We start from the raw sequence: 19,880 nt of genomic DNA on the forward strand, positions 1-19,880 counted from the left end.
ACCGATTCATTTATTGGACATGTCTGGGGTTGTGACACCACCTTCCAAAGCAGCCATTTTCTCCAGGTGAATTGATCTTTCACCTGGAGATCAGGTATAATCCCAGGAGATCTCTAGCTACTACCTGGAGGTTGGCAATCCTACATGCAGGGCCCAAGCCTGCGGAGGGGAATAGCACACTTCACCAAAGCCAAGAACTCATGGGAGCCCATGCTGCATCCTCATTATCATGCAGACCTAAGGCTACATTGTACATTATTCTTGTGGTTCTTTATAGAAACTTTCCTCCTTGAATCTATGAGCTGTATGTATTATGGGATATCCATCTCTTGTGAGACTTGCTGGAGCTAATGAGAGGCCATGTCACAGCAGAAAAAGCAATGCATTCTGAACAGTGGGCTGCTGATCGAGGAGCTCATGTCCTTCTCTAGGTCAGAGAATATGCTTGGGCAGTTAAACCAGAAATTTAAAAAAACTAAACTATCCCCACGGACCCAATTAAATGACATTTACAAAATATAACTGCAACTCGTTTTTAGTAAAATGGGCTAAGCTATACTTTCACAAATGCAGACAAGTGGAATTTGAAGATTAAAATGGAGATTTTTTTGTTCATGGTACATGAAAGATTGTATATGTGTATGGAACAGGATCGTGATATATATGTGGTTATTAGTAGTGCCCACCCCCCAATAAAGAAAAATCCTGTTGGATCAGACCTGTGATCTATCCAGCCCATCATACTGTTTCTCATAGTGGCTAATTAGTTGCCCTGCAGCTCCAGGTTGAGAAATCACTGGAGATTTAGGGGTCTAGTCTGGGGAAGGTGGGATTTGGTGGATATAATACCATACAGTCCACCCTCCAAGTAAACACTTTTCTGCAGAGGAATTGATCTCTGTAGTCTGAAGATCTCTTGTAATTCCAGGAGATCTTTGGACCTTATCTTGAGGTTGGCAACTCTACTGCAGAGCCAAGTAACAGAACCTTGTGGTGAAGGCCCTCTCCAATACTGGTGATTGGGCTCTGAGTTGGCCGTGGCTTCATGAGAAGTTTTCTGATCACTTAGGTCCGCGGTGGTGAACCTTTGGCACTCCAGATGTTATGGACTACAATTCCCATCAGCCCCTGCCAATTGGCCATGCTGGCAGGGGCTGATGGGAATTGTAGTCCATAACATCTGGAGTGCCAAAGGTTCGCCACCACTGACCTAGGTTATACTCTTGGAGGCCATCACAGTACAATGGAGAGCAAATGCATTGTAGTAGTAGATGACTTAGGCTCAGAACTAGGCGGTGGGGAGACCACTACTTATCTTGCCTTGGTGTCTTGCATTATTGCACTATTGGGGAAGAGGAATCTCCCATTTGAAGCATTACCTACTTCTGTATCAACCTGCACAATTTAAAAGTAATTTTCATCATCACGCTGAAGCTTCGCTTATGTGTTCAAATTTTTTTTTAAAAAAACAAGGGTTGCCTATTTATTGCTTTACCCATACACACTGTGTATTATTATGATTCAAGGAAACAGGGAGCCTTCCCCTACTTATCACTACAGCAGTCTTGTATTCACTATTCTGCTGAATGTTGCAACCCTACAAGGTATTTATTGAAATATATAACTACCCTGTTTCCCTGAATATAAGACATCCCCTGAGAATAAGACGTAGTAGAGAGTTTGCTGAAGTGCTAAATATAAAACATCCCCCGAAAGTAAGACATAGCAAAGTTTTTGATTGGAAGTATGCCCGTCGAACAGAACACTAGAGGATGCAGCTGTGGAGCGGAAAAATAAGACATCCCCTGAAAATAAGACATAGCGCATTTTTGGGAGCAAAAATTAATATAAGACACTGTCTTATTTTCAGGGAAACACAGTAGCACAAAAAGAAAGCCTATTAGAGATAACACTATATTATTACAGAATGGAAGAAATTATCAATTTAGATGGGCTACTGAAAATAAGATTTGAAGCATTTTCCCCCTCCTAAATGGCGGGGAAAAAACCACCATACACATGTTTTATTCCACATTCCATAGTACTGGACTGGCAATTTGGCTCCCAGATGGAACAATTCATGTTTGGTCCTAAGTGGCATTACGTGGAAGAAAGTCCCACTGAGTTAAATAGGATTTGCCATAATCTATATTCTCTTGTTTGGGCTAAATTCTAGGGACCAGGGTTCAGCAGATCTGTTTCTCTCATTGCAGTATGTTACACTTTGTATATGTGTTGTTCTATCATTCATCAAGTTTTATTTCTCTCAGTTGTTGTTTTAGTATCATTGCCCTCTCCAGGAACTCAGGATTTATCAGGTAAGATGAAACAAATAATTAAAAAAAAGAAATAATAGAGGCTACAGCCGCTACTGGCAATGACTTTTAGGTTTATCAAGGAAAAGCAGGTTTCCAAATGCTCAGCACTTCTGAAGTTTGATATTCTTTTACGCTTTGTAGACTAAGGAGAGTTATTTATTTATTTTCAGATTTATATCCTGCCTTATTCTCACAAGGCTCAGGGCAGGTCACAACAATTTAATACAATTCATTAAAATGTTTTAAAAAAAGAACCATTCAAACATTAAAATGTTATTGTTATAAATGCCCAATAACAACTATACATAACCAAAAAAGATGGCATGATATAGTCCCTTCCAGATCCCCCTGATTACTCCCCCCACCCCACCCCACTATTCCATTTGGCTGGCTAGGTGGAAAATGTGATGATATATTTAAAAAAGAGTGAAAAGTTCACTAAAAGGTCATCTTCTGAGTTAGCAGGACTTTGCAAAACCCAGAGGACGGAGACATTCAGTCTAGGGGCAAAAGTAGCAAAGATTAACCTTTAGTGAATTCAACTGTAATTCTAGACCAATGAGAGGCTGATGCCTGGGCGGAGAAAAGTATCACTGATGTATGTATTGTATATGCTGTGCTGAATTGAGATAGAGTTGAGTTCTGTATGTATTCAACTCTGTTTTTGCTGAAGAGTTCTGTATAGCATAATAGTCTTGTATAGAATAGACTTGTGTAACCTTGCAACTGCTAAAGTAAAAGCCTTTCTAAGGAAAGAACATCTTGAGTGGAGAGTATTCTTTTCCAAGTGTGATAGGAGGTTGCAGTGAGTGCAAGAAGACTACTAAACCTTCTCATCTTACCAGAGTGACTCCGCTTTAAACTCTGCTGATAGAAAAGGCCTGGTGGAACAGCCAGGTCTTGCAGGCCCTGTGGAACTGCGAAAGCTCTCGCAAGGCTCTGACCTCCCCTGGCAGTTTGTTTCACCAGGCTGGAGCCAGGGCCAAAAAAGTCCTGGTTCTTGTTGAAGCCAGCCGGATGTCTCTCAGGCCAGGGATCGATAAAGGTTCCCCTCCGATGAATGGAGGGGCCTTTGAGAACAATATGGGGAGTTGCGGTCTCGGAGATATGTGGGTTCAAAACCGCTCAAGGCCTTGAAGGTCAACACCAATTGACCTTATCAATACCAATACTGAAAATGATGTGGAACTCGATCGGCAGTCTGAGCTTCTCAGTTTTCGGTATGATGTGAAGCTATTGCCATCCATTCAGCTCAGGAGCTCAGTCTGTTTCTCCCATGGGTGCACGTTGAAAAAAAAAGAGCTTTGATTTCGTCATGTATAAAACAACCTTAAAATATAGTGGGAGAAACCGACTGAGCTCCCATTTTCAATGTGCATCTGAAAAGTCAGCCTGTTTTCCTCATTTTCCCCCCAAGATTTTTCTTCCTGGGATTCATTTATGCATGGAGCTGGTCAGATTTCATCTCTCTGAAGTCACCTTCAAAAAGGTCACTTTGACAACCACTCCATTGCCCACAAATGTCAAGCCGGTATTGTGATGCACATTAAAGGTCACATGGAAGGGGGGAACCGAAATGGAAAAGGATGAAATAATTTCTCATTAGATATTTAAAAGGGCTTTAAACATTTAAATCCAACTGGGGCGTCTAAAAATGATAAGCAATTAACAGTTTCCAGCGTTCACTAATGAACGGGAGGGAAATGCGAGCAATGTGTCTTCCTGAGCATTGTGCGTTCCGCTCTTGACTGGCAGAGAAAAGAACCTGGCTATTCACACTCACAGAAAGGTTTAATTATTCCCAGGAGTTGAGAAATGAAATACAAATCAGTCCGATTTATAGAATCAATAGGAAGAAATTTATTCATCATACAATAGCAGCACAGTACTTTACAATGAGGTTTAGCTGAGGATGTTATATCTGAGTGCGTCTAAAGACTAAACCAAGTTAAACACAGCTAGCTAGCATTTAAAATGTCACCTGCAATTATGTTTCCTACATAAAAATATTGAAATATCTTAAAAGTAAACAACAGAACAGGACTTGAAAAGCTGAGATGACTTTTGATACCTTAGGCACCATATGTTCCTTCCACATCCCTATTGCTTATTTCATATTTCAGATGTAACTTTGCCCAAGAGGCTAAGGATCTATTTGTAGTTCATTGCCTTTAGTGGAAAACCATGAGCCATGTCAGTACGAGCAGAACTACCACACAACTTTGCCTGGCTAGAAATTTTGAGATTTGTTGGCAGTGCCTGCTGGGGAAAAAACATCGGAGCCATTCTGGAGGAACCAAAAATGAGATTCAACAAGACTAGTGACATTTGTCCGGATTTTTGGGGCACACCTTTGTGCCAACAATTAAAGCTTTAATTTGTCCAAACATCTGATAAAAATTTCAGAGGAATAAATGCAGAAGATTTGATTAAATTATTTTCTCCCGCACTTCTGAGTTGCAATTAAATTTATTTATTCCACTCACATAGACACCCCTTCTTGTGCCCTGCCAACCAGCATCCCAAAATAAATAAATTCTGGGTGGAAGTCCTTGTAGAAGAGGGGCAAAATTCAGGAGTTATCAGCTGCACCAAGCAATTAAATCTCAGCCAAAACCATCCTCTTTTCTCTGAATTCATGGATTTTAGTTTGCAACAAATATCTGTGGGTTTGTCTGTCTTTTACTGTCACCTACCTGGTTGAGCTGTGAAGAAGACAGAAATATAATATTTTAAAATACTAATAAAAATATAAGTGGAGGAGGGATCACCAAAGGACTTGATCATCAGTAGGGTTTAAAAATATCCTAACTGAAAACTTTATTTTGTGTTTCTGAAAATCGGTTCAGAATGAAAGATAAATTAATCACCATGATTGGCCTTTCCACCTAGGCCACCATCTAAAATGACTCACCGCTCTCCTCCCCCCTTCTTTCCTGGGGAGAATTTTTAAAGTGGGGTTGGTCGGACGCCTTTATTATAGCTATCATTATTGTTTGTATCGCTGTTTTAAACAGAAGGCTACTGTGAATCTATAAAATCTTTGACTGTTTAACTTAAATACTGAGAGTCTATAACATCTTGGACTGTCTAACTTGTTGCTGTCACCCAGCTTCCGTTGGCACCTAACTGCCAAAACCAGACGGGTTGCTGGGTAATAACTGCCATAGAACCCCAGCCCTAGGGCTTCTTAAAGGGACAGAACTAAATTCGGTTCCCTCCCACTGAATACTATACAAACATAGCTAAACCCATACTAACTGTGGGGAAACTAAAGGGGAAATAAACAAAGGCTCTGTGGGGGCATGACAGTTTTAAAGATTTTAGTAATTCATTTTATTTATGCTTTGTTGTACACTGCCCAGAGCCCCTCGGGGATGGGGCGGTATAAAAGTCGAAACAATAAACAAACAAACAAACAAACAAACAAATAAATAAATAAATGATTAAGTGACTGATGGCTTCAACAGAGATTAAAAATAGAGGACCAGTGAATCACAGCCAAACACCTGCACCTCTACTGCTTTCATAACAAGAACATGACCAGATTCAGGGTTTGTTGATTTTTGCAACTGGATGTTTCCCTGTGGGTGACCACTTTTGTAATCACGGTACTCTGAGCTCCCTAAGGAAATGGGCTGCCTGAAGTGGTCTAAAGCGTAACAACTCCTTTAGACTCAAAACTTTCAGCAAACACAACAGCATACATTTGGAGACCTTGAAAACTAACAATATTAGTGATTCCAAAATGATGAATTAAGATCCATTATGAAACTGAGGAGCCTCATGAATAGGTGCTTGGATCCCAGGAGCTGGAAGTAAAGGATTGCACAGTATCTCTTTGTACCAAGCACACCGGTACCAAGAAGGGGACGTAGAGCTGGCAAGGCCAGTTTTCTCTGTAGTCTTCTTCTAGTCTGTTCTCTTGCTGCCTCTTTGTTTACCCAAAATGCTATTCTCAGGGTCTTCCTTCTTTTTGACTGACTGAGGGTTTCCAGCAGTGGTGGGATCCAAAAATTTTAGTAACAGGTTCCCATGGTGGTGGGATTCAAACTGTGGTGTAGTGCCAATGGGGCTGGGCGGGGCACAACGGGGGTGTGGCTGGGCATTCTGGGGGGCGGGGCTTTGGCAAGGACGCAGATGCTGCACCGGTCCTTGGGCAGGAAACGAATGCATGCAGGCGCAGGCTGCCACGCACGACGGTGCACCTCCTGCTAGACTGCTTCAAGTTCTGCACGCTACTGCTGAGAGGAGGGGCGTAACTAAGGCCAAAATCACATGGCAAAATCATCAATTAGTAACCCCCTCAGCACACACAAATAATTAGTAACCTGCTCTCAGGAACCTGTGAGAACCTGCTGGATCCCACCTTTGGTTTCCAGGTAGTACCAGAGGGCTGTGGGGGTTAACCATTGACTTTTGGGTGAGTCTTAGAAGAACATTTGTCGCTACATTTTTTTAAACTGGAAGTATTGTGATACTGCAAATGGAGTTGTTGTTTTTAATTTTTTTTCCTTACTACTACTCTAAGTAGTGACGAAGAGTAGAACCCCATGGCAGGGGATCCCCCACCCCTATCAGGAGTTTTGCAGCCACAGACAGATTCGTCTTCTGCTTCTATAACTAACTTCCATGAGAACAAGATGTACTCTCAGCCTCTCTGTCCATCTTAGCTTAAATACTGGTAGCTAGAATGACTTCCCTTCCTAGTATGGATCTGCTTCATCATAAGGGATATACATTTCTTCTGTAGATAATAAGCCATGGATGAACTTTATTCCTTAAAGCAGCATCCCCATTCTGTTGTGTAAACCAGATCTAAAGCTAACACCAATCAGGATGGGAGAAAGTAATGTAGTACAAGCCTCAGGATAGTGTTTCTCCTTTAGACAAGAACTAAAACAAAAGTGGGTCCCTAGTTAAGGCAAAAATTTGTTATAGGGTTCCCAGTCCTAAATCTTCAGGAGCCATTGTGACTTTCATTTTTATAAATTTAGCCTAACTTAGGAATACAAGCAGCATCCAAGTGATTCTGTGGTAAGTGATCTCGTACAGGCCTGAGGCTGTGAATGAAAACCCCAAGTTTCCAACTGCAACAAAGACAATATGCACAATTGAGATATAAAAACGATGGTCCCTCGCTCTAGTCTACTCACAGTAGACATACTAAAGATTGGAGTACATATGAATATACTGAACAATGCATGTGATTAATAGGTCCATTTTTTTAAAAAAAAACTAGGCATGATTATAACTAACTTTTCAGCATCAAATTGTCTTGTTCTCATGTTTATTGAAATATTCCTCATGAAACCAGCTTTTCTTTCCTTGTGTTTGCATAGTGCTGAATTTGTGGTGTTTGATTCAGCTAAACTGCAGTTTCTGTATTGGACTGATCGTTTTTAAATGCTGTGGAACCTAAGAGTATCCAAAACTGTAGTATAGCTTATTCAATGCAATACAAAAAAATAATCTGTGCGACCATATTTACAAAATGTGCGTACTGAAATTTGGCTGCCTGGATTTAAGGACAGTAGGTTGGATCCAACAAATAATTTGGGCTGATGGAAAGGCTGGCTTTCACTAGTTCCCCAATCCTACAGCAGACCTCTGCCTTTTCCCTCATACTGTTTCTGCGGGTCCCCTACCCCTGAGAAGCAGCATTTGGAGGAGTCACATTGGGCTGGGCAGGAAGGAGAAACAGAGCTCTGTTGCTGGGTATCTTTCTGCCAGTGGAGATTTTTAATAAGATCCAAGCCATAGTGATGGCAAATTACATAAACGTTGTAAAATGAAGATATTTATTCTAATCTTTTAAGCACTGTCTCCCACACTCTGCTTGATGAGGGCTGTGTGTAAATGGCAGAGCTGCAACAGGTGATCTGGAACAGAATAATTAGGTTGCTGCAGTAGTCTGACAAGTTCTGTTTCCGATGTGGACTGTTATTTGGCTACTGAAGCAATTTTCCCAAACCCACCTTCTGTTTGATTCTATCCAATTTATTTCTGTTTGATTCTATCCAATTTATTTTTCTGATGGGGGAAGTATTGGTGACTGGATGTGTGAACTCAAAAATTCATGATTAGGGAGTCACATCCAAATTGCACATCCTACTAGCCACCAAAGACAGCATCTGAATTTGATGAATCTCCCGTTAAAAATAATGGGGGTGGGGGGCACCTGCCTTTTGGGTACCTTTTGATGTGTCTGCATGATGCCCATGATTCCTAAGTGAGCAAATCCAAGACATTTCATAGGGTTTCTGTCGATATTCAATATCATGGGGCACAAACTTTGTGGAAACTGAGACAAGTGTTGTATGACAGAATAATTAAAGGGTTAGGTCCTACCAGGTTTTCCACTTGATCTTACTCACTTCCCCTCTTCATTGTAACCCTTGGCCTGTATGACTTGTGTCTCACAATCTCCAGTATAGCCTTTCCTCCACATTCCTTAACAGAAAAGTCTGCGGGATTCAAGGCTGAACCTCTTAATCAGACAGAAAATTATTTGGCCCTCCTTCGCATGTTTTCATAAGTAGGTAGCTCAGTGCTGAAACCTAAAACACAGAGGTGTAGCAAGAGGGAAAGCGCCTGGTGCACTGGTGCATCCTCTGCCTCATCTCGCCCCCACCACGCCCCTGGAACGCCTTGCCACACCCCCACAAGGGCACGCGCCCAATGCGTCGTGCCCCACTGTCCCCTTGGAGCTACTCCTCTGCTGAAAAAAACCAAACATTTACTTGAAAAAGAAACCAACATCCCCCACTCCTTCAAAAGAGCTGCTTTAAAAACTTTGCCTCCAGTTTTGCAAGACAGACTGTTTAAACAGTACTGATTTCAATGGGTTTTGCCATTTGACTATGTGTTTACCACTTTTGCATCAGTATCATGAATATTATTTTATTGTCAAAGCGAAAATAAGAGAGTGAACCATCTTGACTCTGAAGACAACCAAAGTTACTCAGATGCGATGTGTAAACATTTCTAAGAGCTGCCCTCATCCTCTTCTCTTTTCCTGTAAGCTTTGTTGAGCACCTGTATCTCTTCTTGATAGCCATCTTTCTCCATGTGTTGCTTTTTACTATTCTGCCTGTGAGCTTCCACAGTGTCAGGGATTGATATGTTAATATCACTGTCGGGATTGTTTGATGGTATGAAGAGTGTGTAGGAAGCTGTCTCTCCTAAATCACAAGACACAAACCTGTTTTCTTTCCGGGAATAGCGCAAAGACGGAGACCGGACTTGGGTAGAGGATTGGCTGATATTACTGATGATTGACACTGTGTCCATGGCTTCTTCGTTGTCACAAATTTCAAGCACCTCTAAATGAATCTTCACATTTGTGTCAGCAAACGTAGTTGGGGAATCCTCAGCATTTGGCTCATGACCCACACTCTTGGAACGATACACTTCAATTTTTTTGGATGTAGGTGTTATTTTCTGCCCTTCTGTGCTTACCTCATATGTAGATAAAGAGAGAGTTTTTCCTGTGGGTGCATGTAGAGATACAGTCCCTTGAAATGCACACAAAGGAATAGCTAAGGAACCACCTGAACGCTGGAAAGGAAAAAAAATTGCCATTATTGAATGTTGCTTCAGCAAACAAGATACCATTGTCAACAAGTCGATTATGCCTGGCTTATTATTTCCATTTCTGTTCTCAGAGTACACTTGATACTGTATAACTATCTTAGATGCTTTGGATCTAACCAGCAGTATGAAAATAATTTCTTTAACCGAGGGAAGAAATATGGTTTAAAATTATACCTTTCAGTTACATTCAAACAAAATATCAAGAGTACTATTAATAAGCAAAATCTCACTCATTCAGATGCACAAGTACACAAATGCAACTGTTCAGTTAACCGCTGGAGCTTTGGTTGCTGAAAAGGACAAGATGCCTGTTTATTTTCATTCCAGGTATGCAGGACTGACGGCTGTTCAATGCAGGAAGAACTTGTATGTCACAGATTATGATCTTCCAGGTAGGCTTAAGGCCAGCCCCCTCTCCATTCAAAAAAGTGAGGAAACTAGAACACATCCCTCTCCCCAGCCCCCCACAGATACAATTCATGATTCTTTGACAAGTCAAGTAAGTAACCTATATGCCATTGAGTAACCTTTAATGACATATAGAAAAAGTAACCTACAATATAATAAAACTTCAAAATAAAATCACTTTTGCAACTTAACTATAAACTAAGAATTAAATAGGTGCATTTCAAATGTTCATTCCAAACAAGGAGGGTTAATGGAAATTTGGGTGATTTATTCATACTTGAGAACATTTTGTTTCATGACTTCAGCTGAGAGGTTTGATACTATTTCAGTTGTTCTCCGATTTCTGTCACTCAGCAAGAGTTTGGCCAGCTTGGCACTCTTTAAATGCATAGAATTTATTTTAGCAAGATGATGTGTTAGCGGAAAACGTTGGCCATGAAATTGATTACAATGATGCAGCTTCATATAATATAAAAATTGAGGTGCCTGCATTAGTCACCACGCAGCCCGCCTCCTCACAACAAACAAAAGGCCTGGTAAGAACTTTTCCCTCAACAAACCTGATAGAATTTTTTCTTCATGTAGCTTGATAGTTTTGGGGTAAATGGTTTCCTCATGTAGCTTGGTTGATCTAAGCCACAATGGTGGATTCTGCACAGCACAAATATAATGTCTTTAGAGTGTTATAAGAAGCATTTTGAGAAATACGTTCGCACAGGTCTCTTCCCCAAAATGGCTTAAGCCCGTTATATTCCTCTCAACCTGTTTTTTCCCCCAAAAATCACTAAACTAGCAATCTTTTCTCCCCAACCCGGGTTGAAGATGATTCCTGCCTGTTGAGTGAACAGAAGCAGGCAGAAAATGCTTTATTTCTCTTGCCCAAACCTCTTACTGTCATTTCCCCCGCCCGTGCCTGCCATTTTGTGTGTTGCAGCAGATTCTCCATGAAGATTCCTCATGGAGGATTTCTCTGCTTGCAGCTCATCCATCTGCTATTTCACTGTAAAAAGAAGATGAATAAAGTTTGTGTTGCTTAGAGACCCTGTGGACATGTCATTTTTCCTTTTTTGTCTGTTTTAAGGGGGATGTCTGGGAAGCTACAGTGATATAATTAGAGAAGCTAAAATATGTGCATATTTGTGTTGCCATAGCTTTGCAGACATCCCCCTCAAATCTTACAGTGTTCATTATTAAAACAGATCCTGCTTCGCAGATGTGCTCACCACCAACAGCTGTGTTTAGTATAATGGGCTTTACCGTTAGCACATTTCATAAAGCTCTCTGTCACTGAAAAGCAATAAGGGACAGGGGAATCTTATCCTTCCCACAGAGTGTAATCCTATACACACTTATTTGGCACTAAGTCCTGTTAAGCCTATTTGATACTTGGACAAAGAGTCTGGCTGTCTTAATAGGTTCTGCAGAGAAAAGTGAATATCAAGGACTTTCCCCTCAATGTATCTGAAGTGTCAGAATCAGCCCATATCTTGTTATCAGGGTCTACTTTCTTTTCTTCTTTCAGTATCTGTGGAAAAGCTAAGGTAGCAATTAATGCTGTAAAATGAATTGTCGGTAAAAGGCAGAAAAGAGTGTCTCATCTCACAAGGGTGAGTGGCAAGCCAGATGGTGAAGTAGCTCAGAAATTCATTTCCAAATAATCTGTATGAGACGAGTGTCCGTAGAACAGACAGTCACCTCCTGCTGCTGAGTGGCTGCTGTGTGCAGCTGTCAGGGCTTCTGCAGGAACCATCTGGGGAGTCTCAATGTACAAGACTCAATTACTGCATGCCCACGTTTTGGTTAATGAATAAAGCTCAGAGTGCAGTCTAAAATCAACTTAGTGGATCTGAAATGTACAGGGAAAAGAATGAATGAATAACAGTTGCTCTAGTGCTGGTAGATTCCAAGGTAAGATTATGGTTTAAAGTTTTTGAGATTAGAAAGACAGGAGTTTGATTATTTCTGCCTCTTTTTTACTTCCTCTCTTTACAAATGTCCATACTGCCCCCCAATTAGCAAGTAAAGTCCTTGTGGAAGGAGCATTATTTTATTTATTTAAAACCTGTACATTCCACTTCTCTACAACTTGCCATAAACCGGCTGTGTAACTATGTAAAGTCCTAGGTAAAATCCTATGAACATCAGTTGCATTGTATATAGTTACTAGTGTCAGACTCTTGAACGTGGAAATAACAGAGACCGTAGGAAAGTCCAAAAGCATCTTCCAGCTTTCTTCCAGATACGAAGAATAACAATGTATATCCTTTAATTCCCCCCTCCATTTCGCCCCACGCCAAATGTCCACTACAGTTTCTACTACAATTACACTACAGAGCTTCAAAGAACCTGGGAACCTTTCACACTTCTTTGAAGATGGGCTGGCGCCAGGAGATTGCCAGGAAGGGAAGCGGGAAACAGGGAAACATTTGCAAATCATACACAGCAAGACATCAAGGTACTGACAGGCATGGTCCTGGCAACTAGCACCCAACTATTTCTGTCTTAGTCATAACATAATATGCCTGAGAAATGCAATCTAGGACCAGCCTATGCAGATGGTGATGAAAATGTAGAACCAGCTTTGTTCTCATGGTTCCCATTAAATTTTATGGGACAAATGCAGTGAGTAAAATAAGAGATGAAACACACCATTGTTGTTCCAGGGTACTGAAGTTAACAAGTACCCAATTTATTCCAGCTACTCTGCAGGAGAAGAAACACAGATTTATACGATTAGTATATAAAATATTCCCATTAAATGAGTTACCAGTGCAAGAAAGGACTGTTGGGGAGAGAGGATGAACAACAGCATCTTCAGTAGACTGTGCTCAGATGAGCAAAGTAGTCAGAGCAGAGCATAAGAGAAGCAGCAATCTCCTTGCATAGATCTGTTAGACTATTTGGTATTCCCAGTTATTCTTTTCAGTAAGTCCTTGCAGGAATAAGATAGCTGCATTTACTTAATGCAGGGCAGGTGTACTACTAATAGGTTAATTGGGGTCACCTTTTTTGCATATAATGATGTAGTTTTGTATGCTTCCTACTTCTCCCTTTTTTTTGACCCTTTACCTTATTCTCTTGCTGCTCTTTTCTCCTTATTCTGTGTTGTTGATGCTGTTTTGCTGTTTGTTAGTATGTAAGCTTGTTTACTTGCTTATATATTTTTGCACATGATTTTTTGTCTTCCTCTTTTTGTCGTATATAAATATAAAAATATAGCCTATTTTTAATAACTAGAATCCTAATAAAGAATAATTCCTTTTTAAACTCTGTTGCATTTTTGCTCCACTAAGAACTGGGTAATTTCAGTTCTGTCAAAATCCACATGGTCATATCAATATCTTTTTTGAGATGTGGTGACCAGAACTGAACACAGTACTCCAAGTGTGGTCGCACCACGGCTTTATATAAGGGCATGACAATCTTTGCAGTTTTATTATCAATTCCTTTCCTGATTATCCCCAGCATAGAGTTTGCCTTTTTCACAGCTGCCATACATTGAGTTGACATTCCCATGGAACTATCAATTAAGACGCCCAAATCCCTTTCCTGGTCTGTGACTGATAGCACTGACCCCTGTAGCGTGTATGTGAAGTTTGGATTTTTTGCCCCTATGTGCATCACTTTGCATTTTGCTACATTGAACTGCATTTGCCATTTCTTAGCCCACTCACCTAATTTATCAAGGTCCGCTTGGAGCTCCTCGCAATCCTTTGTGGTTCTCACCACCCTACATAATTTGGTATCATCTGCAAACTTGGCCACCACGCTACCCACCCCTACTTCCAGGTCATTTATGAATAGGTTAAAGAGCACTGGTCCCAATACGGATCCTTGGGGGACACCACTCCCCACATCTCTCCATTGTGAGAATTTTCCATTTACACCCACTCTTTGCTTCCTGTTTCTCAACCAGTTTTTAATCCATAGGAGGACTTCCCCTCTTATTCCTTCATTGCTGAGTTTTTTCAATAGTCTCTGGTGAGGAACTTTGTCAAAAGCCTTTTGGAAATCCAAGTAGACAATGTCCACTGGTTCCCCCTTATCCACATGCCTATTTACATCCTCAAAGAACTCTAGTAAGTTTGTAAGACAGGATTTGCCTCTGCAAAAGCCATGCTGACTCTTTCTCAGCAGGTTTTGCTTTTGTACATGTTTTATAATTTTATCTTTAATGACAGATTCTACTAATTTACCAGGAACAGATGTCAAACTGACTGGCCTGTAATTTCCCGGGTCCCCCCTAGATCCTTTCTTAAAGATTGGTGTGACATTGGCCATCTTCCAGTCTTCAGGGATGGAGCCTGATTTCAAGGATAAGTTGCATATTAAAGTGAGAACATCAGCAATTTCATGCTTGAGCTCTTTAAGAACTCTTGGGTGAATGCAATCTTGGGCAGGGGATTTGGTAGCATTTAGTTTATCAATGGCTGCCATCACTTCTTCCTTGTCTACCACTATCTTCGTTAGTTCCTCGGATTCGCCTCCTAAGAAGCTTGGTTCTAGGTGGCAGGAATTTTTCCTCACCTCCTCTTGGGTGAAGACAGATGCAAAGAATTCATTCAGCTTTTCTGCAATCTCCCTGTCATCTTTAGCACACCCTTTGTTCGTTTGTCATCTAACGGGCCTCCCGCCTCCCTTGCTGGCTTCCTGCTTTTGATGTACTTGAAGAACTGTTTGTTGCTGGTTTTGATGTTCACAGCCATGCGTTCCTCATAATCCTTTTTTGCCTCCCCTTACAGCTAACTTGCTTCTCTTTTGCCACCATTTGTGTTCTCTCTCGTATTCTTTATCAGTTAAGTTGGCCTTCCACTTTCTAAAAGACATCTCTCTTTCCCTAATAATTTCCCCAACGCCCCTTGTTAACCATGGTGGCTTTCTTTGGGACTGGGCCTTTCCTAACCTGTGGAACACATTCCAGTTGAGCTTTTAAGACTGTGTTTTAAATAACCTCCAAGCATCTTGGACATTTTTGACTCTCTTGATTTTCCCTTTCAGCTTCCTGCTACTATCCTCATCTTTGAGAAATTTCCCTTTCTGAAGGCTAATGTAACTACATTAGTAGTTGTCACTTGTTCTGCATGCAGAGATACTGAATCTGACAGCATTGTGGTCGCTGTTCCCTATCGGCTCAACAACACTGACTTCTCGCATTCAGGTCCTGGGTCCCACATAGAATTAGATCTAGGATCACATCTCCTGGTTGGTTCTACAACCATCTGCTCTAAGCCACAGTCATTTAGCATATCCAGGAATGTTCTCTCCTTACTATGACCTGAACATGCATTTTCCAGTTTATATGGGGATAGTTAAAATCGCCCATTACCACGACATTTTTGCTTTTGTTGGCCTCTCTAATTTCTTTTTCCATCTCAGAATCCTCTTGTGCACTTTGGTCAGGGGGACGATAATATATTCCTAATGTTAAACTATGCTTCACCCCTGGTATTGATATCCACAGTGCTTCTGTAGAGGAATCAGCTCCCCCTGCATTGTCTATTTTATGTGACACTATGCTCTCTTTGATGTAGAGGGCCACCCCACCCCCAATACGCCCTGTCCTATCCTTCCTGTAGAGCCTGTAACCTGGGATAACAGCATCCCACTGGTTCTCCTCATTCCCCATGTCTCTGTGATGCCCACTATATCAATGTCCTCCTTCAAAACTCTGTACTCCAGCTCTCCATTTTAGATCGAACGCTTCTACTATTAGCATAGAGACACTTGTATACTCTGTTTCTGTCCCTAACCTGGGATTTATGTGTTTTGCCCTCTAGCCTTTTGTAGACACTATCACATATCACATTGCTATGTTCCTCACTTGTATGTGGTTGATTTAAAAAAACCTCCTTCTCTGTCTGCATCCCCATGGACTCTGTATTCCGAACCGAAGTCACCTCAGCTCCTGTCGGCTTTCCCCCAGGAATCAGTTTAAAAGCTGTTCTGCCACCTTTTTTAATGTTGAGCGCCAGCAGCCTGGTTCCTCTTTGTTTAAGATGAATCCCGTCCCATTTGTACAGTCCTGCCTTTTCGCAAAAGGTTCCCCAGTTCCTGACATCTGAAACCCTCTGCCTTGCACCACCTTTCTCATCCACGCATTGAGACCCTGTATCTCCTGGGCTGCCTAGCTCGCCTCTGCTAAGCTGTGGAACAGGTAGCATTTCAGAGAATGCCACCTTGGGGGTCCTGGATTTTAACCTTTTTCCTAGCAGCCTAAATTTAGCTTCCAGAACCTCCCGGCTACATTTCCCAATGTCATTGGTACCAATGTGGGACCACAACTGCTGACTCCAATTCCCCAGCACTGTCTAAAAGCCTATCTAGCAGAAGCGTGACATCCGCAACCTTCGCACCAGGCAGGCAAGTCACCATGCGGTCATCACGCCTGTCACAAACCTAACTCTCTATATTCCTGATGATCGAATCACCCACTACAAGGAGCCCCCCACCTCCCCGAGGGGTATCCTCAGTGCGAGAGGATAGCTGATCACCAGTTAAGGAAGGGATCCCATCTAAGGGAGCATCTTCCCCCACCTCAGACTGGCACCCTCTGTCACCCAGACTCTCATTCTCCATGACATCTGAAGAGATGTCACCTTGGGAGTGGGACCCGGCTGCTAGGTCCCTGAAAGCCTTGTTTGTTGCCCTCTCTGCCTCTCTCAGCTTCTCCAGGTCTGCCACCTTGGCTTCAAGAGAACGGACACGTTCCTTGAGTGCCAGGAGCTCATTGCAGCGAGGGCACACCCACGACTTCTGGCCTAGTGGCAGATAGTCATACATGTGACACTCAGTGCAAAACACTGGCAAGCCCCCACCCCCCTGCTGGCTTCCTGCCTTCATATCTGCTTTTGTTTAGATATTTAGATATTAAACTTTTAGTCAGTGCCCCTTGGAGCTATCTGTACCTACTATCCTTCAAGAAATGTCCTTATTAATTAATTAATTTATTTATTTTAAAAAAGAAAAAAGAAAGAAATTGTGCGCGCCGCTAGAGTAACCTCTGTTAACCCCTGTTAAGCCCCACCTCCAGCAGTCTCAGCTCCTAGTAGCCTTAAGGAGAAAAAGAGATAACCCCTGCAAACCCCTGTTAAAAATACACTGTTTTAAAAGATGTGACTTTGAGAAAAGCCCTCCAAAATGAACACCAGAGTCACTCTGTTCTTCCTGGCCCAGATGCCTTGTCCACTCTGGGACCTTCCCTTTACAGTACTAGTCATACCTCGCAGCTGCTGTCGCCAACGTCAAGGTAGGGAGTGGAGTTCTTCTGAAATTATAACTGATTTCTGGACAACAGTGATCAGCTCCCCTGGAGAAAATAGTAGCTTCAGAGAGTGGACTGTATAGCATCACATCTCCATTGAGGTGTTTTCCCTTCCTAAATTCCACTTCCCTCAGGTACCACCCACATCTCTAGTCATTTCCCAAAATGGAGTTAGCAACCTTACATCCAAGTTCTATGGAAGGATGGTATTCTGCTTGAGAAGAGATACAAACTCAGTACAACCACCTTTCCTTTAAACATGCAAAAGGGCATCAGTAATGAAAGTGGTGTTGCCAACTTGCAGGTGGGACCTGGAGATTTCCCAGAATTACTGCTGTTAATCTCCAGACAACAGAAATCAGATAAAATGGCTGCTTTGGGGAGGTGAAATGTATGGCATTATACCCTGCATATGTGCCATCCTTCCCAAACCCTATAATCACCAGGCTCCACTCCCAAAATTTCTGGGAATTTCTCAACCCAGAGTTGATAGCCCTAAATAAACTAAATAGACCATTTCAGGTTCCAGCCTAAATTGGGTTCACACTTAAGTCCAGTCCTCTGTGCATGTGGGCTCTTGTAGTAGCAAATCAAGGACCAAAGGAGATATATGCGAATTTGTTCCCACTGCTTCTTTGGTTGAACCAATTGTAGGGGCTTGTCTTAGTCTTCAGGACTGAACACATCAAGGTGCATTCATAAATCATGCTTTTAGATGTTCAATTGTCTATAATGGCATAAGGACTGAAGAGAGTGGAGCCATTTCTCCGAGTCTTATTTGGCCACCCCCCATGGAGCTCCCTTGCCTGGAGCAGGGTGATTGGATTATCTGATGCCAGAGTCTCTATAATGGACTGTTCCTTTGCAGCTTGGGATCAGGAGATTATGAAGAACATAACTTAAAGGCCAAATCCTCTTTTCCTTTGAACCCTTTAAGCTATGAGGGAAATCTGCCTCACAAAGCTTAAGCCTTAAAGGATACAAGTGTGGAACTGGGTATGCATACCCCAAGACTAGTGACTCCCCACTAAGGCTGTTTCCACATGGCCAAATAACAGCGCCCTAGGGACAGAAAAAAACACCATCCCTAGGGTGCTGTTCGCACAGGAGGTGCCTCCACTGACCTTCCTGTCCAGCGTCACTCTGGAGGGCTGCAGAGACCCGCCCACGCTGCCCTCCGACCCCTGGAGGAAGGTCAGTGGAGGGGGCCGACCAGTGATGGGATCCAAAAATTTTAGTAACAGGTTCCCATGGTGGTGGGATTCAAACTGTGGTGTAGCACCAATGGGAACAGAGGTATGCTAAGCTGGGGATGATGATGATGATAGGGCGCGTGGGCAATGAGCATCTCCCAGGGCAGGGCATTCCTGGGGCTTTGGAAAACTTTGGCAACCATTACAAATTCAAGTTCATTACAAACTGCTGTGCCGGTCCTTGGGCGGGAAACCAATGCACGCAGACTTGGCGAGAGGGCTGCCATGCATGCCGCAGTGCACCTCACTAAGCTAGAGCACTGTTTGCTTCAAGTCTGCATGGCAATACTGCTTGGAGGAGGAGGGGCATAACTAAGGCAAAAATCACGTGGCAAAATCACCAATTAGTAACCCCCTCTCGGCACACACAAATAATTAGTAACCTACTCTCGGGAACCTGTGAGAACCTGCTGGATCCCACCTCTGGGGCCGACTCAGAGCTGCCAGACAATCTGAGTCCTCACATTCAAAGTGGAGAGAATTCATATGTATAAGTGAGACGGTAGCAGGATTGTGGTGGCAAGTTTCACCTCCGACCTGTATGCATTCATTGAAATGTATGCAAAGATGCTGTGATGCATACCCATGCGCATGCAAGCATTTAGCTCTCCTCATTCAATCATGAAGAAAGTCCCCATTGTCATCAATCATGAAGAAAGTCCCCCTTACATTCATACACTTATGGGCATGCACACTCCAATGAACATGCACTGGTTAGGGACATTGCTTGCCACCAAAACAGAAATTCCCTGCTTCATTCCTCCCACTGTGAATAGCAGAAAAGGGCTAAGGAGATTAGACAAGACTTAAACTACATTATGTTATTTTTTTCCACGAGTCAAATTAAGGTTGCTCTGACCCAACTCACTTTCATTAGAGTCACGAGACAGCTGAGGAGAACTTACTTCCTCATGCACCCCTGGCCCAATTCAGCTCAAGTGGTAGGGGACGGGGGGTTAAATTTTCCTGAGGTGAAATGGTTCAGAACTGGGGTGTTATTATTGTTCCCTTTGCTCTAAATTCTGCACATATAGCCCCAGTACA

At 42.3% G+C, this 19,880-nt stretch overlaps 1 protein-coding gene across 1 annotated transcript in view; it reads right to left on the reverse strand.

Annotated features, from left to right (window-relative positions):
- Positions 1–9,007: 9,007 nt before the first annotated feature.
- GPR149 (G protein-coupled receptor 149) overlaps positions 9,008–19,880 on the reverse strand; it is a 43,985-nt gene continuing 33,112 nt past the window's right edge. Inside the window, exon 4 of the mRNA XM_048506848.1 lies at positions 9,008–9,878. Coding sequence (XP_048362805.1) covers positions 9,306–9,878 — 573 coding nt within the window. The 3' untranslated portion in view covers positions 9,008–9,305. The remainder of the gene's footprint in view (positions 9,879–19,880) is intronic.

This window comes from Sphaerodactylus townsendi, linkage group LG08 (genome assembly GCF_021028975.2).
Source record: "Sphaerodactylus townsendi isolate TG3544 linkage group LG08, MPM_Stown_v2.3, whole genome shotgun sequence".
Lineage (NCBI taxonomy): Eukaryota > Metazoa > Chordata > Lepidosauria > Squamata > Sphaerodactylidae > Sphaerodactylus > Sphaerodactylus townsendi.